General features: G+C 38.3%; 1 protein-coding gene across 1 annotated transcript; it reads left to right on the top strand.

Moving 5' to 3' along the window:
- Positions 1-683: 683 nt before the first annotated feature.
- Positions 684-22,004, top strand: LOC128443847 (GRAM domain-containing protein 4). Its single transcript, XM_053426021.1, has 19 exons — positions 684-915; positions 5,000-5,243; positions 5,676-5,781; positions 6,153-6,273; positions 6,398-6,465; positions 7,543-7,675; positions 7,874-7,899; positions 8,461-8,552; positions 9,635-9,726; positions 10,168-10,216; positions 10,450-10,521; positions 10,947-10,990; positions 11,079-11,188; positions 11,880-12,034; positions 14,626-14,773; positions 15,379-15,472; positions 16,708-16,798; positions 17,279-17,347; positions 19,147-22,004. The coding sequence occupies exons 2-19, from the start codon at positions 5,058-5,060 to the stop codon at positions 19,252-19,254; spliced, it is 1,764 nt and encodes a 587-aa protein (XP_053281996.1). The 5' UTR covers positions 684-915; positions 5,000-5,057; the 3' UTR covers positions 19,255-22,004.
- Positions 22,005-22,023: the final 19 nt, after the last annotated feature.

The raw sequence follows: 22,023 nt of genomic DNA, 5'->3' as shown, positions 1-22,023 counted from the left end.
TGTTTATTATTAAAGTGTATTGCTGGATAATAATTTGTTTTCCACGTGTTCATGTCACTCAAAAATATGCATCTAATTCAATTCAGGGTCAAATAGTTAAAAAATCATTTCACTCACAAAAAAAGGGGCTAAAAGAATTCACCACGCCAGGAAGGGTGAAGGCAATGGGGTTGGCCGGCCCTGCCAATGAGGTGTCCCTTATTTATTTTTCAGGGAGTTGGCAACCCTAAGCCACATTCACACTGTCCTGATGGATGTTTCCCTATTAAGTGTATTGATTTATTTAGTCCTGGGTGTCCTATTCTCAGAATTGATATAACTCTTTGTTCTATAGTGTTTTTTTTTTTAAAGTGAGTTTTCAAGTCTATTTTATTGTGGACACACTAAATATTTATGCTCCACTGTTTCCAGCTGATACAACAGCCACATCTGCCTGTTTCATGTATTTTCATTATCATCAGACTGCTGTTTAGACCGGTGTGACCAAACCTCATTCTTTATACCATCACCTCTTCCTTTGTATGTCTGGTGGTTGTTGTCTCTTCACCTACTTTCTTTTGGATGGAAGTATCTGCCTTTGTTTCCTCTGCTCCCTTCTCACTGACGTTTCTTTCTCCAATTTAATTGTATTTGGGTTCCGCCTTTTGACGTTCGCTTTAACAGCGCAGCGCGATGGCGTCACTTCCTGGTTCTGTGCTGCCGCTGGTCGCCCCGCCCTCCGCGGGGACATTAGTGCCAGGCAGGGAAACAGGGTCTGGAATTGCACCTACAACCCTCCTCCATGTCTAGAGCTATTGTCGGTTCAGAGGAGGGAGGACGGTCTGGAGCGGGTCCGAGGGGAGAATAGTACGGTCTGAAGCGGGTCTGACCCGGTTTGAAGAGAGGGAGGCAAAGTTTGCTTCGGTTCGGTTCACGGTGAGACACTCCTCCTCTGTCACCTCTTTTCCTTCCTGCCTTTCCTTCATTGCTTCATACACTGTCAATATCAGTCTCTCCTAAAATGTCCACGTGTCCTATCGGGGTGTCACGGCTTCGCCAGGTTCCTACATGGTCCTCTCTGAGGTCCGCAGGTAAAGACCAGCTGATTGGCTGTCAGCCGTCCAGATGGCTGCAGGCCTTGATAAATCTGAAGTATTAAATCCAGTTCCCTGACTGTGCAAAGAGTTGAAGACCTGGAAGTAAAAATACAACCGGTAGTCGTTCCTATTTATTTGTTGCACATATCATTTCATGGCTGAGGTTGAACCGCCTCCCCCAGTTTCATTATATCCTCAATGAGTCCATCAGTAGCTACTGTACAGCTGGGGGACCAAAATCTCACAACTCAATATTCACATACGAGATTCATTTTTTAATTATTTTGTTATTTAAAATAATGTTTAATACTGTTTAGTAAGTATAATGTGTGCTTGGTAATATAAACATGTTTGTGTGTTTTATATAACTTTCTATATAGTTTTTGTATATTTAAGAAAATTCTAATTCATTCAATTAAATTAGCATGTAAACATTAGACAGCAAACAAATTAGGGCCCACAATGTTTAATATTTTATTGTATAATTTTTTTAATAATGAACAGAAACTTATGCATTTCTATAGATCCATGAAGACAAGTACAGTTATTTTATCAAAAGGTTTAGCAAATTGGTTTTCATCGATCCTACACTAACCTTATCTATCCTATAATCACCTATGCAATCCAAGGTTCTTTAGAGATCACATCACACCTGTCATATTTACATTGTGTTTGCATTGTACCCCAGTTTGTTTTTGGATTGATTTTGAAATTGTATTCATTACTTTAAATGCTGTTCAGGACCTGGCCTCAGGCTGTATATCTATGCTTTTAATTTACTATTTACCTCTGTTCAGCTTGTGCCTTTAATTTACTGATGTTGCAATGCTATTTTGTTCTTTTATTATTTATATTACCATTATTATTGATGTTCTTCCTTATGTATTTTAACTATTTCTTGTTGTTCAGCGCTTAATGTTGAAATATACTCTCTAAATGATATAATAATAATCATATTTTCATAATCATTTCTATTATTATTTAAATATTAAAGAGAAACCCAAGAATTCTCACAAGGAGCGACAACTGTGGAGAGCTTCATTAATTGGAATAAACTTCTAACAGAACCAGACTCAATATGAGCGGCCATCTGCCTGGACCGGTAGGGGTAAGCAGAGATAGATAAGTGAGAGAGGAGAGGTTGGTGAAAAAGAGGGGAGAGAACAATCAGTCCCCTCCTGAGCTCCAGTTATTAAATGACAGAAGCAAGAAGCAGTTGGATAAAGCACCATGTTACAAATAAATACAGCTAACAAAAAGCTAAAAACAAGATCCTCAATTTTCTATGAATGACATTATTTTGACCAAAGCTGAGGGTTTGTGGGCCTCTGGGCGGTAACCCTCTTTGCCCTTTGGTGAGCTTTACTTGCATTGTTAAGCAAGATGAAAAAACTAAATCAAATCATACATTACAGTGACCATCCTTAGTTCTCCTCAGTAAACCTGCAAACAGTTTTTCAGGTATTTGGCAGGAAGGTTGCTTGTCAGAGAGCTTGTCACAGGTCTGTTTGTCTCACTGTCTATGATCCCAGATACTGCGGCTGTAGGTTTGTGCCTGTTATCCTGCTGCAGACTGAATGTGGCATTGATCAGATACCCCCTAACAGTGTTATGTGATCGGTGTTATGTGATCAATAAGAGGTTAATCAGGTCATGGTCAGTCGGCAGTCAGTGAACAGTTTGTAATTCTCTCTTTCAGCCATTTTGACCCAATCCGTCTAGTGTTATAGTCCTTCAGGCATGTTAACTCTCTGTCTCACATGTGCAGAGAGTATTGTAGTGTGTGCTGGTGAAGAATGAGATAATAATCATTACAAGCTGTCAGACCAGTCACTCTCTTTGACCGGGGGCTGGCATAGCATGCAGTGTATTGTTTTCATAACTGGGGGTGTGGCTAATTAACTTTGGGACCTGATGAGTCAAGGTGAAAGATCAAGTTCAACAAAAATGTGGGCCGTAACCCCCCCCAAAAAAACAGATAAAAGATAATGCCAATAATATAGCTGGACAGAACGGTATATTGATCAGAAAACTATTTGTCTTTATATCTTGACATGTGTAAAGTGACGTTATGAGGAATAAACAAAGAAGATAGATAATGACTTCATGCATAGTTAATGATGCATGTTATCCGGTTATCTCTAGGACTAGAATGCATTGTCTTATTGGGTTTTATACAGCATGAACATGCTATGCATCGATTTTAGCGTTGAGTACAATGTGCAGTAGAATTTATGACTTTTATAAAACAATAGTTCAGTACTTGATTGAAAATTGCTTCGCTGGGTTCCATCCAATCGCTCTGACTTGTTCAGACAGTGTTGAAGTCACATAAATACAGAATCTGTAATTCCCCCCCCCACCAGATGCAGTAAGACCAGTCAGACTGCTCAGTAACCTCCTGAACACACCTTCCCTCTCAATCCTTCCAAGTCTGCTGTCTTCACTGAGTGTGTTTAAGATCAGGGCTGTAGCTACATGTGACGACATGTACGCCTCGTGTCAGGCTCTGACTGTACTGAATGTCCCTAAGAGTATTAAAAGTAAAAGTACAGCAGAATGGCCCATTGCACTGTGTTGTACAGGATTAGTGCCAAAAAGTGCCAAAAAGTACAATACAACCCGCAGGGTACTTTTGTCTGATTTATATATCAACGTACAAATAACACATACATATAAAGTGATTGTGATATTCAGCAACCTTTTCCTAGAAATACAGAGTCGGTACATATTTTAGCCATGTTGTGAATCCTGCTGACTTTTCGTGTACTTTAGCACTGTTTATATTTGTTGTTTAGAGTAACATTTCTTGACAACTTTTCCCCTTTTAGGATGAATTTTAAAAACTTTGGCGCTCCCTTTACTTTCTATGTACAGATTTAAAACAAAAGTGTGGTCATTGCACATTAGTGAAAGGCATAAATACAATGTGATACAGCTATATTGGTATCATCAATTCACCTAGAATCAAGACTCTCAAAATGAATAGTTTACTGTCACATAAGACAAATACAATTCATTTTTTGCCTCCTTTGAATGAAAGGAATGGAACCCTGACCCTGGGGATAAAACCCAGGGTCAAGGTTTTTTCACTATCCCTTAGAGCAGTGGTTTTCTGGTTCTTGTTTCAGTGTGGAAAGATCAGGAGATGAAACATGAAGATGTGGGACAATAATAAGCAGATGTTCCACCCTGAACAACCACTATTATGACTTTAACTATTTGTATGAGTGGGCTTGGTGATGTTGATTCTCCCTGGACAAACAAAACCTTGAATTACATACATTGTGTTTAAAGAATAATCTCTCAGTTTGGGCAAAGTCTCTATAGTGGATACATTAAAATGTTTAAATTGGGCATTCAAATAAAATGGCCGATATATTGCACAGCAATGAGGTGTCATTGCAAACATAGCCCATTAGAATAATAGGCCAAGTGTTTCTGTTTGTGTAACTGAAGACATGAAGCTGCTCCATGAGACAAAAACTATTTGCATTATAACACCAGCATGTAAACATGCTTATATTGGCAATGCTAACATTAATAACAACATAAAATATATCAGATTTAATATCTCTGTACCACAACTATATCTCAATCATGGCAATCTATGCAACGTTTTACAGTTCACGTCAAAGTGGTGAACCAGCAAATTCCAGAACACAAGAACACTTTCATACTAGACACTGACACAATCACACCATTGCATTCTGTACGATAGGATCAGACCATTCATGTACTTGCATCTGCAATGTTCTACCTATGTATTTGTATGTATGTCGGTTAAGTGTATAAGCTACTGGATGACCAAAATTTCCCAAGGGATTAATAAAGTATCCATCTATCTATCTATCTATCAGTTAAAAAAAAATATAACAATTTGTTTGTCTTTTTTCTTGTTCTCCTTGTCCTCACTCTTCCAGTTTCTGTAGTTTGGTCATCAGTCATGTTCAGGTAGAGGCTAGTTCCACGGCGCTCAACATGCTTAAGCGTCTGGACAAGATCCGGTTCCGGGGCCAGAGACGGGATGACTTCCTGGATCTGGCGGATTCGCCCAACACATCTGACACAGAATGCACCGAGGAGGTCATGATGAAACCTCGCCTCTCTTCCAGAGACTCCGAGGAGCTGAGGGAAGTGGAGGGAGAGCAGCAGAGTGACCCTCAGGTAGAAATATCTTCATCACTTGATCTGTGATGCAAATCCTATAAGACATACAAATACATTCTTTCTAATCCTAATGAAGAAGATACAGGTTTTGTCTATTATTCGTATTAGCTCTGGTAGAATTGTAATCATCATTTTGAATATAAAGAGCATGAGCCTTCAGAATAAATAAGACAATCTTTTTAATTTTTATAAACAAATTCTGGAGAAAATAATCAGAAAAATGTTTTTCTAGTGTTGAGATCTATAATGTCAACAAGTTGTTATCTGGTTAGTAAACGTAGTAATGTAGAGACAATATTTTGTAGGACCTAGGATTGAAATCTGTGGCACCCCACACAACAAAAGCCATCATCTTTTCTTGTAACTGATTGTTGTAAGCTTTTATATATTGTCTGGTCATTATTCCACATTTCTTTGTTTATCATTCAGGCCGGTCAAGGATCCTTTTCTGCAGCTCTCCAAGATGACCCCAGGACAGATTTGAATGAGGTCAAAGGGCACCTAGAAATTGCCTTGTTGGAAAAACATTTCTTACGTGAGTTCTCTGAACAGCGTGTGAAGTTTCTCTTGTACTCATAAAGCTATCTTTATCGTTTCAGACAAGGAAACGAATACAGAATGAATACAATGACTTCACATATAGTGGGTCTCAGACTTTTGTATCCAAAAATTCTAAATAAGTTTGGAAAAACATGCAGGTTTGGTCAGTGCAAGACAATCAAGATTTCATTTTATTTCTTTTTTTATGGTTATGGTTTTTATAGTCCTACCTGAAATACATAAAGCTTTTTGTTTTCAAAGTCTATCCAGATTGTGAAAAAAACGACAGTTAGTGAAAATTGTTTCAGAGTCTTTAATCAGCATCAACTCATAACTCTTTATCACGTGACCATCCACTTGTTTCAGATGAGGAGCTGAGGAAATTTAAGGAGGAGTCCAACGTAGATGCATTGAGACTGGAACTGGAGAAGGAGCGCTGCAGGCGGATTGAGTTGGAGCAGAAGATCAATGACGTCCTTAAATCCAGGTGTTTACTAAAAACCATATGATAATAATAAACTTTATTTCATAATGTGTTTTGAGATGGAAAGGGTAGCTTTCTTTTCTCCTGTTCTAACTGATGGTCTCTGCCTGTGTAAAAAACTTCACAGACCTGATGACTCGCCTTGTCTGACACCTAAAGCCCCGCCCCCTCCTCCACCTTCAGGCAGCGGCACAGGTGAGCTGCACTAACTCCCTCTCTGTTAACTACCAGGTCTTCCTACCAGTACATCTCGGCTTTATGCTCAAGAGGAAATCTGTAGGTGCTGGTCCATCTCCTCGGTACTTAACATACTGTACAATCCCTGCCTGCTTTATTAGGTACATCAGTACAGTCTAATGCAGTGCACTTCAACATCTCCTCCATAAAGACTTCCTTTACAAAAAACATAAAATATAGTAAAATGTTCTGAGGTACTTATGTTGTTTATTACTGCGTACAGAGTTAGAGGTAGTGTTTTACTGGACTGCTTCTAATATTCTTCCCTCACATGTTTCTAAATGTGGTAGATAACACGTAAGAAATACCTCTCGATATTATTCAGTCCAGTTCACAACCACTCCAAAAAAATCCTTGGCTGTGCTAAAAAAAATCAACAGCAGTTTTGAAAACGAAACATCCGCTATGGTCCAGTGCACAATAAAGGCGATAGGTGGCAGCGTAGGCAAAAACAGCACAGGTCTCTATTCCAAACAAACATGGAAGGAAACGTGAAACTGTATCCGGGGATCTTGGAAAGATACATGTGAGCGACAGATCCTTATCTGTGCATCCCCTTTTTTGTTTATGATAATTTAATTTTAATTTGGTTTATCTTCAATAAAGAACTGATATTTCCTGTGGACATTCTTACAGCAAATAGAAGTGCGCTTAAAGTCAAGTGAAAACAGAATATTATGGTTTAAAAGTTAAGGAATATTAATTTTGCATTTATTGATAACTTTATTGATAACTTTAGAAAGATAATTATTTTATTTTACTTTTAAGATCTTTGTTGGTCAGAATTATAAGTGAAGAGAAGGGTCACGTGCGGCTGTCATCAGTGATTGTATTAGGCAGGAGTCCAGAAAAAATAACAGAGACCAACATTGTCGTCATAACTACACACTGAACCAATATTGATTTTTGTGACCTCCGATTTTTGTGACCTCCGAGTTAGTCGGATGTCGTTACTGCCGAACCCTAAACCTAGCACTAACACAAGTTTTGCATCAACCTCTGTGTATAAAACTGTTTTTCTTTCGCTCTCCTCAGACAAACAGAAGGACACTTTGTCCAATAGTTTCCTGAAATGGCTTCATGACCGTTTTGGGGTTTATGTAGAAGACTTCCGTTTCCAGCCGGAGGAGACAACAGTGGAGACGGAGGAGCCGCTGAGTGCCAAGAGGTGAGGGGGGAAATCTGTCTGCTTTCAGTACAAAGTCTTGTCATCTCACTGCAGAGCTTGGATGCCAAGGAGCTTCACTATATAAGTAACAGCAGATACACATTTGAGTAATGCAGACACACTTACTTTATGTTTTTTTTTGTGTTAAGAGCTGTATTTATCTTGAATCCAGATAATTTACTGGTTTACACTCCACAGGTTGACAGAAAACATGAGACGTCTCAGTGAGTATAACTTGTTTTGTAACTATTTCCCTCCAGATCTGTGTTCATTGGCGTTTATACATATATAGCTATTATAGCATTAACAGCGGTTTACTCACCAATCTGGAATAAATGTTACCAGTTCAGCATCAATCGTTATTCTTTCACTAGCTAAGGAACTGTTTATAGCACTGGAACGCCACATTGGGTATTATTAATATCACCTCTTTGCTTCTTTTGAAGTTAGCATGCTAACCAGTTAGCCCTGGCCCAGTCTTTTTTTCTTGTGACACAGTGAGTCATGGTAGTTAAGCTCAGAAGACCTAATAAAACTTATAAACAGAGAAAACCTGAATAAAGCATCTGTAATGTGGACCAGATTTGACAAAGTGGATTTTTGATTTAGGCCTGATCTGATGGGGTCCACATGAGAGTGACTGATTTAAATAATATAACCAATGCCCAACAAATCTGTAAAGAACAGTGTTGTATTACTTTTCATTTACCACAAGGCAGAGCATTTATCTGTCATGACAACTCTCGAACTGTGATTGGTCAGTTTTCCTGCTGTCTTGTTTCCAGAACGGGGATTTAAACCAGTGACCAACTTCAAGAGGAACCTTACCGCCTTATCCAGCTGGTACTCCATCTACACGTCAGCCATCGCTTTCATTGTGAGTCCACACAATATCCAGCCTATGGTCCACATTCACTCAAAGCTCAGACTGAATCTCAGCAGTCAGTGTTCCTCTCAATGCTTTGTAATGACCTGGGATGAAGACACAAACACAAGAGTTTGATGTTTCTTTGTTGATCTGAGCACACTATGCGGCAATTACATACAGAAACAATAAAACATAGATATGTATTATGGTTTATACATTAGACAAGATTTTATTAAAAGGAGGAAACTGCAGGGTAAGAGTGCAATTTGTTTTATGCAACCTCAACATATTTATTTACAGCTTTCTTTTGGTAAATAAGTATTTTGTCACCCATATTTCGTCTTATCAACAAATTTGTGAGTATCATTAATATATTTCATGAATTATTTAAAGTAGGAATGGGAACCTTTTGCACTTTTTATTTTTATTCTTCCATGATAGCTTTCACTTGGACTTCAGGATGAGAAACGATAACACTTTGATAAAAATTCACGACAAATAAAGGGTCAAAGGTCAGTTGCACTGTGACATAATTGTTTGCAAAACCATGAAGAAATAATTCGAGATGGTTATGGTTGGTTAGGGTTAGCTTATTTTTGGACTTTTTCACATCACCGCTATTTATGTACTGCTTGTAAATTCTGGAGTATACACATATTTAATAAATAATTTAGAAACCAATGTTAGTGTTAGTTTATTTTTTATCAATTTCTTATAGGTGTCCATAAGTGGAGGCTCCTGCAAAAACTGATAATCAATGATAATTCATTCAAACATATAATATATGCCCTCATATTTAAAGAAGTAACAGTTGACAAATGTTATACATTCATAAGCACTTGAAATGGCCACAGATCTGCTTACAACAACATTATAGTGTGTTACAAGCCTTTTTTTAAAATTATATTACTGCTTCTTTTTACTTGATAGAAGAGTTATTATAAAGGTTTTAATGATATAACGGATATTTTGCTAAAGGTACTATATCTTATCTCACGTTGTGAAGTGTCTTTGTTTACTTCTTCTTATTACCTGTTTAAACACACAGTCTCAATAATTCACTTTTGTGTGTGTGTTGTGTGTAAATGTAGGTCTACATGTATGCAGCGTGGCATGGCTGGGCCATCCCCATGTTCCTGTTCCTCGCCATCCTCCGGCTGTCCTTAAATTACCTCATTGCCAGGTCAGTGAAAGCCCCACCCACTCTCTGTCAGCTTATCACACAGCCAGGAAAAGAAACTGAATAGTTTTTTCAGTGGAAAGTTTTGATACACTGAATGCATCTTAGTTTTAGTTTGAGTTTAGTTTCTACTATAAAGTACACTAGGTCATACATATCTGCAAAATGTCAAGAAATACACAAAGTCCAAGACTAGGGTCCACTGTGGTTCCAATCACAGAACCATTAAACCAGCTGACATCCAGTTGAGGAGCATTTTCATTCTGAGTTGTGATATGCCGGCCTGTTGATTATGCTCATATATAGTACATGTCATTGATCATAAAACACATGAAGCTTTTCCTTTGATTAGTTTGGATATAAATCTGGACTGGAAGTTCTGGAACATACACGTGTAGTGATTGTGATATGATCTCATTTATATCCATGATGCGCTGCTCTTAGAGGCTGGAGGATCCAGTGGAGCATCGTACCTGAAGTCTCAGAGCAAGTGGTGAGCAAACTCTCTTCACCTTATACATCTTATTTTTTATTTTACCTTCTGCATCAGCCTTTAAACTGAGTAATGATGTTTGATGATGAGAAATTGAAGATGGTCATTTTGACTGACATGTACTAGATTGTGTTTTTATATGAAGTGTGTTTAGGATGGTGTCTAGCTGATGTCAGGGGATTTTCTGGTGTCAGTATGTGATGTTACAGCTCCGTTTCCACTTTATTTTCCAGGAGCCTCCTAAAGAAGACCTGACTGTGTCTGAGAAGTTCCAGCTGGTTCTGGACGTTGCTCAGAAAGCACAGGTGAACCTCTTCATCACCACAGAAACCTCCCGCCACCTATTTTACATCTCAAAAGTTGTGACAGTAAACTGCAATTAAATGATTGACCACTAAAGAAAGTTGAAATTGTGACAGTAATTTCCTGAAGCAATGAAATTCAGGGTGAAATGAGGGGAAATCAACATGTGGAACTTGCATTTGGTCAGAAAGATAAAAATAGTTTTTGTGAATACTATTGTTGGTTTGTAAGAAACCTCTAAATAATTAATTCAATTCATAGAAAGCTGGACAGAATTAATTGTTTACGCCTTCTGATCAGACTGAATAGTCATTATAAATGTATCACATCTTCTGAAAGGGAGCACACACTGTAAAAGTTGGGCACATGTTCAGACACAAAACCGACCTTTCTTTTCTTTTCTTTTCTTTTTTGTTGATCCACATAGAATCTGTTTGGGAGGATGGCCAACATTCTGGAGAAAATAAAGAAGTGAGTTTGTCTGCACATGTGTTGTTCTAAGTCTGACTGAAATTGTGGTCCATACACAGATATTGAATAATTCTCTGTGTGTGTTCAGTTTGTTCATGTGGGTGCAGCCAGAGTTAACTCAGAAGCTGTATGTTGGTCTATGGGTGGCCTTCGTCTCTTCCTGCCTGCTGCCATACAAACTGCTGGGATTCATCATAGGTAAATGTTATATATACTGTCAATATATATATATATATATATATATATATATGCACTCTATTTTTGTTTGAAAAAACGAGGAAGATTGATATAGGGTTCCTGGGCAAAGTGGAAATTGTTAATTCATGTTTATACAACCTTCTGCATTCAATTCTACATGAAGTATTGATTTAATGGTTTCATGGTTTTATTCTGGTGCTGTTGAATTAAACTAAAAAGGTGCAGCATTTTGATACGACAGAAATATTTAGTAAAAGTAATCGTTATCATAAATCACTACACACATTTTAATAAACGTACCTTATCCTTACAAAAGGAATTCTCATGAGTTTAATGTAAAAAAAAGTGGTTGAAAACTACATTAAAAAGTCTCTTACACATCCAAATTACACATCTGTCACTTACAGACGACCAAAATGAAATGGACCCTTACTTTATATATATAAAATAGGTCTAGCTTTTTTCGACATTTTATTGTGGTTACCTATTATACCTATTGGGTCAGAAAGTGTAAGAAATAACTAGGATATCACAGTTCTCATATATTCTGATTATATTTACACACCCAGTTGTCATAGAGAAATATTATCTTCCCACTGGAGTCACGTGTATCTGCACATATCAGATACAAGTGCAGAGTCTAATTCAGCACTGTCTAATGACTCATCTTCCTCTTCCTTCCCCTTGTCAGCCGTGTATGCAGGTATAAAGTTCTTCATCATCGACTTCATCTTAAAGAGCTCCCCCAAGCTGAGGCAGCGTTTCGACACCCCCTACATAATCTGGACCAACTTGCCCACCGACCTGCAGCTGAAGGAGCGCAGCGGCACCACCCTGAACAGACGGGTCAGTCCAAACAAGCAGCCCACAGAGCACTGCACTGCTCTGGAGTCAGTCAGTGTGTGGCTCACTTTATCACTGAGTCACATGAAGTGAGGGTGCAATATGTGCACCAATGTTTACAAAACCAGAATAATACTTACAGGTACATATAAAAAAATAATTTTACTTGAAATTAAATATTTTGTTTAAAATGTGCAGAAATACCAGAGGAAAACAGATAAGTTCATTCATCGTGTTCTCGTGTCTCCCCATCACCCCTGTCAAAACATACAATATATAGAAGACTGATTCAATCAACTTGGCGTCAAACATGTAGATATTAATATGAAAAATGCAAAAAATCCTGATTGAAATCATCAAGAGAGTTCATGTTTTACCGTGAGCCACCGCAAAAAACACACAAATCAAGTGCAGGCCATGAATGTCAACTAACTAATAACCAATCAAGATGTTTGCTTCACTCAGGATTAATTCAGCAGAGGTTCTGCACTGGACTTATATTACTGTCTTTTAACACAGTAGCCCAGTGATTTTCAACCTTTTTTGAGCCGCGGCACATTATTTACATTTACAAAATCCTGGGGCACACCACCAACAAAGTTACACAAAATGACACTCTATGGCCTAACACAGGTCATATAATACATATAGTTAGTAATATAGTTTCTAAATGTATTTATACTCACTCAGTGTTAAACCTGGGCCTGTTTAGATGAACACAAAACTGATATCCTGGCAGGAATGGAAGAAAGACACACACAAAGCTCTTCCTCAACAGCTCTCAGTCTCTCTGTTTTAAGTTTTTATCGCAGTCAAGCTTGAAAAGCTCAGCTCATACAGATATTTTGTGGAAAACAGGATCAATGTCCAAATAGCTTTGTTGGCCAGAATTGGAAACTCCTTGGCAGCAGATAACCAAAAAAAGTCCAAAGGAAGATCAGCAAAGTTTGGCTTTGAACCACGATCTTGTTTCAGTTCAATGAGTTCCTCTTGCTCCTGTAAAGTCATGTCCTGTCCAGCAACTGATGCTGAGCTGTATGGGTCCCTAACCCAGTCAGGACATTCTGTGAAGGCTCAAGAGAAATAAAATGACAACTTCTCCTCAAGAGTTTTCAAATGTGTGCCTATCACCTCGCACATTGCAGCAGTGTTGACATCATGCCGTTTCTCAGTGAGTGGGAACATATCAAGGTTGCCACGCTGCACATGTTGTTGCCAGAGCTGCACCTTTAAACGGAATCAATTTATTTTATCAGTGCTTGTAAGCAGGTTTTCATTTCGGCCTTGCATCCGTGTGTTCAGTTCATTCAGATGATGAAATATATCAGCCAGGTATGCCAGCTTTGCACACCACTCATCAGTTGCAAGCAGCTTTGAGTAATCGGACCTCTCAATTGTCAGAAATACTTTCCACCCACTGGAATAGAAGAGTATTACATTATTTGCCACACAAATAATGTAATATTTGTGTGGCAAAAACGTGCCTGAAAACAGAAAAACGTGCCTGACTGCCTCTTGTCCAGTCGTGCGATCGACCGGTAGATCGCGATCGACGTATTGGGCACCCCTTGCACAGACACTCGACAATGGTTAATTAGGTAATATTAGATAATTTGCCACGGCACACCTGACGATCTCTCACGGCACACTAGTGTGCCGCGGCACACTGGTTGAAAATCACTGCAGTAGCCATCCAGTATATTTATTTATTTATTTACTTATTTATTTATTTTTACAAATTTTTTCCTCAATAAATCATCTAGACTGGAATTTGAGATAAAATAACAAGCTAACATCTTTTAGTTTCATATGAATCTCTTAAGACTTATTTTCAAAATGAAAATCCTGAAGAACCTTCGAAACGTGCAGTGGAAACACTCTCAGTTATAAACTACAAACTGTGTTTTACAGTATAAATCCTCCACCAGCGAACACTTTCTCATTGGTCCCAGTCTCTAGTCTGATTTCAATTGTCTGAGTTGTTGTTTTTCTCTCTCAGCTGTCTGAGTGTGAACAGGTAGGCTCCTGTTGTGTTTGTATGTGTTTGCGTTGTGTACAGTCACAATCAGTAGTGTTCACGTAGAGCCATCAAATAATCAATGAAACTGATCAGCTGATCAATAGTGGAAGTGATGTGTTTGTTTGGTGAAATTCCATTGTAGAGTGAGAAGTCTCAACAAACGTCCCGATGTCATTCGTGTTCCCCTTTACACTTTAATGACCCCATGAATTTTCCTCTAGCTAGCGCCACCCTCAGGACAAATTTAACCTGGCTTTTCAGGTTTTATGCAAATGTAGTGATGTATCCCTGCTGAGGCCCGATGCCGAAGTTAAGGTAAGATAGGACACTGTAAATAAAGATAGGTCTTCTTCTTTGATGGATTTTTTTAAAGCCGATGATTCCAGAGTGTTTAAAGAAATCTGAAAACGGTATAATGTCAATTTTTTGATTAATAAATGTGATTAATTAAATTTGTTTTCATGAGGAGCATCGACCTCTTACAGTACATACATACATTTAGAGATTATAAAAAATACTGTTGAAGGGTGACACTGTATTTCCCCACCCCCTTCCCTCCCATCCACCTGTACAGGTTACTGCTGCAGGGGGTCGAGGCAGCCTCAGTGCTGCAGCCCCATCAGGTGTGAGCAGAGACGAGGACGGAGGACGATACTACAGCACCAAGAGAGGAGCTTTCCACGATGTCTTCAACCTGCCGGAGAGTGAGCGCCCTCTGACAAGTGAGGAATGAACTGCAGGAGGGGGGGTGCTCAGCCGTAAAGATTTGAAACAAGGAGTGACATCTTTTTTTACCTGAATTTGCCTTATTTGTAATTCGACATCTTAAGATATCATTTATTACATTATGCATGTCCAGAGATATACTTTCTATGAGGAACAAAAATAACAAACACAAAAGCGTCCATCGTGTGACAATAAAATCAGTCTTCACTTAGGTACCATCTTGAATCCTCAGATTGATTCAGCTGCTCTGGGGTCACTATTCTCAAATAAAACACAAGGAGACCAAAAGTTTACAAATTATGTAAAATTAGGAATATTTATTTCTTAAAAAGAAAGTTAAAAATAGAGTCTAAACTTCTGGAATAAGTCATTTATTTACAATATGCAAAGTAAATGTCAGCTGGGCTGCTACAAGTAAAAAGCAAGTAATTTGTATTTGAGAATGAGTTCATGTATGAGTCGTCCTTAAGGACTTCCCAGATTCAACAAAAATGCGATGTTCATGTCACATTATCAACATTTTGAATCTGGCTAAACCCGTGATTCATGCGTGAAAGACGGCACTGTGGTGTGTTTTAATCACTGTGTTGTTGTTTTTAAGCGTGTGAGAACGGCTGGCGCTGCTGCCTCATCAACAGAGACAAGAAGACGCCGACAGACTACATCCGCAACGGTGTCCTCTACGTCACTGAGAAGTAAGCTCTCCACTTCCTGTCAGATTTATAGATAGAGCTGCACAATGTGAACAACAAGGAGACTGAACCAGAACGTCACGGAAACATCTGACACAGGTGATCAGTGAGAGTTCACGGAGATTGAGAATAGCGGATTTGAATAAGTTTTTTTCTGGTATCGAAGAGCCAAACACCAGCTCACATTGGTAGAAAAGATATCTGATGTTGCTTACAGTCAATATGCTGCTTATTAGAGCAGAGCAAATATCTAAAACATTTTAACATTTAATTCAGTCCGTGTTGTGTATTCAGTTGGTTTGTATCTATCTGTTATCAGTATCATTGAGGTATTTTCTTAAAATGTGATAATGTAAAAAAATTACTAATGGTAAGTTTTATATTGACATGATACATATTATTAATAAAATTATGATCATTATTTATCGAAGGTCGACAACCCAGAATGTCAGTCTTGAAATAATATCAGGGCAATTAGATAACAGTAGATGTTAGTTATCTCTGGCCATAGCTAACAAATGCTAAGAGTTCTCCTGCTGTTACAGCCCTCACCTGCCTACATCGTTCTGCCATGTTTTTATAACACACAACTTGCTTCACGTTATGTCTCATGTGTTGCAGATGAACAGCATGCGCACAAAATGTTGGACTTTTATTTTCAATGTGTTTTTAAATACATGTTTCAAACACTTGAGCGAAACAAACAAGCAGAAAGTAAGCTTCACACATACCGTTGGTCTGTTGGGTCGCCACCAGCTGTCAGCTGCCGTTGCGCTACTCGGTCTCTCAGGTGTGTGTCGCCACGCATGTCGAGTTGTCCACTAGAGTGTTAACCCCACCCCCCTTGAGGAGTGTCAGTGGTTCCCTGCCCCCTCGCTCTACACATCAACCCAAAAACAAATAAGCAAACCAAATGGGTCTCTTAACAATTACTTACTATTTATTTATGCCTCATATTCATTGTGTAAAATAGGTTGTCAACAATTTTTTTCAGGATAAGTTCGACAGTTGTTTTAAAATAAAGAGTTTCATGATAAATGTTATGCAGTTGTCTTCCTGTATCTTCAGTCAGGATGGTACTGGTCTTGTTGGTGGAGCTGTGAAATAAAGTGTCCAGATTGAGTGTTAGAATCTCAGTGTCCAGCAGCAGCGTTCACAGGGTCTTATCGTCTGTATCAGTTTCAGTCTCTGAATGTCTGTGTGAACAGGGGTTAAGTGTGTCTCCTCTGTCTCCTCAGTCATCTGTGTTTCGAGAGCTCCAGCTCCAGGTCTGGATCAACCAAGAAGAACAAAGTCATCAAACTGCTCGACATTAAAGAACTCCAGAAGGTAAACCAGGTCTCTGTCTTCTGTAACGCTGCTTTAGACAAAATACATGTGTGTATATACTGTATATACTCCATTTGACATGCTCCCGTTCACTCTGCTCATTGGTTATTTATTCACCATAAGGTTCGATAGAGACCTCAAGTCAGACTCCGGTCTAAGCCTCTGCTCTACAAACTACTAACTGGAATAACTAAAAATATTTGGTGTGCAAAATTGAAACCTTCAAAGATTTAAACCAAGTTACACAACAACAAAGTGCAGAAAAAAACTAAAGCTTCCATGAAAATGTATCATTGATAAAAGATAAAACTCTCTTTCACTCTCAGATAAAGTCATTTTTCCAACTTCCTGGATTTAATCTCTTTTGTTGAGAAACTCAGACAATGTTCAGTCTTCTTTGTCTTGATGTTATTACATTACATTACATGTCATTGTTTCCAAGACTTGTAATAATTCAAATGTGTCCTCTGTCCCTCACAGTACAAAGTTTTGTCAGTGCTGCCTGGATCTGGGATGGGCATCTCCATAGCAACACCATCGACCCAAAAGGTAAGAGCTCAGTGTGAGGAGCCTCGTTAGGGGAGTGTGGGGATTCTGGACCTATCTGATAAGTGGCAGAAAAAGTATTCACGAAGTAGCAATGGTACAGCATACACTATTACTATTCAAGTATAATTCCTTAAACCTCACATAACTGACTTTTTTATGTTGCTGTAAACAATCAGAACCTCTATAAGAACTTGCATATTCACATGTTCAGCGGTCACAGAGACATATACCGGCATGTTTCTGTCCACCTGATGAATCTTAAATCCAATATAAGGAGCTTATTGTGTGTTAAAGTGCAGCTTTGGCTCCATGTTTCTGTCCTAACCCATTCAAGCCCAAGAGAAAACTAATCGAGCCTGACAGCTGTCTGTTTTTTGTGTTCTAATCTGGCCCGAGTAACATGCAGTTATTATAAAGCTGCACTGAGTTTATGTTAGTGATGGCGAGATGAAGCTTCATGAAGCTTTGAAGCTTTCCATCCAATTGGTTCGCTCATGGGCCGAAGCTTCATGGTGCTTCATTTGCTCTACTGCGCCATCAAGTGGACATTAAATGTAATGTAATTATACTGAAACCATGGCTTTGGTGTGTGAAGCTTTGAATTGAATAAACGAATTAATGATGTTTGTGATGCCAATACACGTACACGTACAAAATGGATAACAGTTAATTTATTTTTATTTAAAAACAACAGCTTCTCAACAGTGCTGGGTTTCAGGCGGATTAATTTTTTTTTAAATAATTTCGCCTGCTTTAGAAACGATCATTTCACAGCGCACAGATAAGGTTGGGGTACAAAGAAAAAATACCGCAAGTTTGTACAAGTTAGCAAATAAATTCCTTTTCTCCCTCCAATACTCAGAATATATTCCAAGCAAACGCACAATAAAGTCCCAAGACAAGTAGTGTGGGGGGGGGGAATCAATTGCGTTTCGCGGCCCCTTTTATTTTGAATCGCAAACCAAACCCGCGAACCCTTTCCTGAATCAGTGACGTGCTCGGCCGGCTCGCGAGGCTTCGAACGTCATCACATACGTCATCAACACAAGCCTCGATACGCGCTTCATAAAAATCATCCTCGATTACTCGACACACGCTTCGAAGCCTCGACACGGGAGGACACATCACTAGTTTATGTTACCCTGCCCCTGACATGCATGGTTATTGCCTAATCTCCCCAACTAAAGACATGTGAGGTTTAAAAATGCTCAGCCAACATGACCAACCCAATCAAACTTAATTTCAAAGTTTTTCTTCAAACTTAGCTTGGCCGGCTGGGAAACATTGAGTGTGGGTCGGCTATCAATAATCTATTGAATGTGTGTGTGTGTATATTGTGTGAGTTCCCCCGAATAATAGGAAATTGCTTTATATGTATATGGACACCTCGGGAGGAAAGTTGTAAACCATTTTTACAAAGTGTCTGAGTCAAACATTAATGTCAGGTAGCTTTCTGTAGGCAGGGAAAAAAACAAACAGAAAACTCTGCCTATTTTACTATGTAGCCAGTGGCCAGCATAGCACAAACACAGGGGTGACAGAAGGCAATTTGCTGAACACCCTGCAAATCACTTTCTATCTGAAAGGGGCGTTTAGTCTGCTCTGAATAATCAGGAGCTGTATTTACGAAGAGAGAAAACGGAAAGGGGGAAACCCTGAACTTCAAAGTTGCATAGCATGTGGAAATGTTGAAGTACAGGTACAGTGCTTGAGTTAATATGAAAGTATATACCCTGACTGCATATAGAAAGGCTTCCTCTAGAGTCTGAGACAGAAACATTCCCTGTGTTCTGTTGCAGCCGATGGTGTTCGGTGCGATGATGCACAGAGACGAAGCCTTCGACGCCATCTCCACTCAGCACATCAAGATCTTGTCCGTGTCTACAGCCACCAGCCCAGAGACGTAGTAACACCTTCACAAGATGGCTGCCTTCAAACAAACACTGGATCTGTTTCACTTTTTCCACTAGGGACGTACGTAAACAGCTGCTGACTCCAGTTTGAGCTGCTGGTCTGATTTCTTTACGGTCAGCATCACCTCATCAGTGGTCGAGCTGAAGAAGTCAGTATCTTTACATTAGTGATTGGTAGGAAATTAGGTATTTCAAATTTATGTTTCCAATTACATGTCAGATTGATTAGGATTACAAATCACAATTGTCAAACAATTATACATAAAGTTCCCACAAAAGACATCATGATATGTCTAATTGTAAATCAAAGTATAATCTGAAATTCAAATGAAGTGCACAAACATATATAGGCTTGTTTAAGAACATGGGGGAGGGTGGGGGTTACCTGTACTATAATCAAAGCACTAGTTACTTGTTATTTTCTGTTGCATGCACTTTTTTTTCAATTGCTGTTAAAATGTTCCCAATGAAATGCAGCCCTTTCTATTTCAAATAATCCCTCAGTAACTTGGTATCCCTTTTAATCAACAAATATCTGCAGGGAAACTATTTTGTTCACACTGTAAAATCGATGGTTTACAATTTAAGCGAAGTTCTGCATTTGGATTTTATCTGATGAAGCAGTTGGTTTCATCTCCAGCCCATCAGTCATCTGTGTCATGTCATTTCATTTTATTTCCATCCTGGTGTACTGCACTGGAAAGCTGCACATACATGTTTGGCCTTATGAAAGAAATAAGGCCCATACCAGTGATTTTAGAGAATTTCTGGCCTTTCATGATTAGCGTTTAGCATTTACTCTTTGATTCGTACAAAGATGCCAAGTGGGTAAGATCTGTGGTACGACCCACGAACAGCCTTTCTTCACAGTGGAAAACAAAAATCGAGCTTAGTGATGAAAAAACTTGAGCAAACGTGTGATAAGAACAATTTAAAAGGACAGAACCAATCTTTGAGGAGAATGTATTTATATTTTTCAGGGGCCATGTCCCATCTGCTAACATGGAGAAGGCTGGGTTTATGACCGTTACGACCTTTATCTCAATTTGTCGATTCGTCCCTCTTTAAATACAGTCTATGTTCGTCCCCTTGACCAGCCTATATATTAGTCACAATTTCTAATTGTTTCAGTGAATCTGGCTTCCAACATTCTAATTTAATAAATAAGAATTTTAGTATTAAATATAAATGTCTGCATGAGGCCCATTGTGTTTGTGCCGATATTTTTACTGAGAAGAAAATCCACAGCATTTTTTTGTACTGAAATCATTACTGAAATGATAACTGTCAATTTACTGAACAAAGTTTATCGGAAAATATGTCTAAACCTCATTCAATTTCATCATTTGTGTCTTCAGGGAATGAAATGATTGTTGTACTTTACAGCAGCCTTCTAATCACTTATTACTACAGTGTGTTTTTATGTGGTGGTTGGAGACAGTTACTCTATGTAACGTAAATGTTTTATAACCAATTCTAACATTTAATGTAAAGGAGAGAATTAACCTCAGCTTTTATGTTTTTTGTTTTAGCTTAAAGTTCATATGTTGTAATCGGATACAACCAAGTCTTATCCAATAAGCTGAGAGGTATTAGCAACTTGAAAAATTTTACTTGTATATTTGACCTAACTAGTTGTTTAAGGATTGCTAATCGGCTAAGGGCTTAACAATTTCAAACAATGTGAATATCTGGAATGCAAGTTTTTATTGATCACAGCACTTGACTTTTGGCTTTAACTTCCATCATAACCTGATGCTGATCGACATTTCTTCTGTGCAGTTAAGCTCCTGTTTCAAAATCAGCTTTTTTTCACCGTCAACCTAATTGGCCTAAGCTAAACAAGCTAAAGCAACACAATCATGTGCTCACCTCTCTGCACTAACTGAAAAATCAATTTTTTTGCAGATTAATGAAATGTTTCCTAATATGTCAAAGTGCAAGAACATTTTAAAATGTCACTGTCCTTGCCGATCACTGCCGATCTTAAACTGTGGTTTTCTGTTTTCTGAACAAAATGTGCGAAGTGTCAGTGAAATTTAATTTCAATTCTTGTACTGACAATCATTGTCGTTATCGTTTCCTGTGTGCCAATTATTTTTTCAGTCAAGTAATTGCTTGGTCCACAAAACATTAGAAACATTGCAATGGTTTTGGGATCCAAAAAACTGAAAAATGGCTCAATTGATGATCTGGAAACTGTGCTTGAGTAAAGATAAATACCAATTTGCCATTGTTGATAATCTGTCAATTGACATATCAATTATTCTGCTAGAAATAGAATCATTCAAAATCAAGGAGCTTTTTTACCACAAAATAAAAAAAAAGCCAAATTACATTTTTTTTCTCATAAGGAGGCAGTTTCATATATAAAAGTTTCAACAGTAAAATAAGGTTTTTATACATAGTCTCACTCTGGCAGTTTTTGGTGTGATCAGGGCGAAGCTCTTTCATTGCCAAGTATTTTTCTATCTTGTTTATCTTAAATGTTTTCCCAGTCTTCCTTTTTGCAATATGTTAACTGTGTTGCGTCATTTAATCTGTCTCCACTATCTTACCTATAACTCTTATAGTTTTTTCTTCAGTTTAGGTTAATATATGTCAATCTGTTGAGTTGTAAGGGTTTTATAAAGTGCTTTTATTGTACAAATAGCTGTAAAGTTTTTAAATGAAATGATATTTGTTATTAAAATGTGATGTACATTTCTTTTCTAATTTAAGTAAAATCAAACACTAAACACTGACACTGTCAAATGATGTTTT

This window comes from Pleuronectes platessa, chromosome 7, assembly GCF_947347685.1.
Source record: "Pleuronectes platessa chromosome 7, fPlePla1.1, whole genome shotgun sequence".
NCBI classification, from domain to species: domain Eukaryota; kingdom Metazoa; phylum Chordata; class Actinopteri; order Pleuronectiformes; family Pleuronectidae; genus Pleuronectes; species Pleuronectes platessa.
Note: the sequence above shows the minus strand (reverse complement) of the source record. Positions and strands in the feature narration are given on the sequence as shown.

Coding starts and splice junctions, on each gene's coding strand:
- LOC128443847 (XM_053426021.1), top strand. CDS start 5,058: ATGCTTAAGCGTCTGGACAAGATCCGGTTCCGGGGCCAGAGACGGGAT. Junction 10,991..11,078: donor ATTCTGGAGAAAATAAAGAA/GTGAGTTTGTCT, acceptor GTGTGTGTTCAG/TTTGTTCATGTGGGTGCAGC. Junction 16,799..17,278: donor ACATTAAAGAACTCCAGAAG/GTAAACCAGGTC, acceptor TGTCCCTCACAG/TACAAAGTTTTGTCAGTGCT.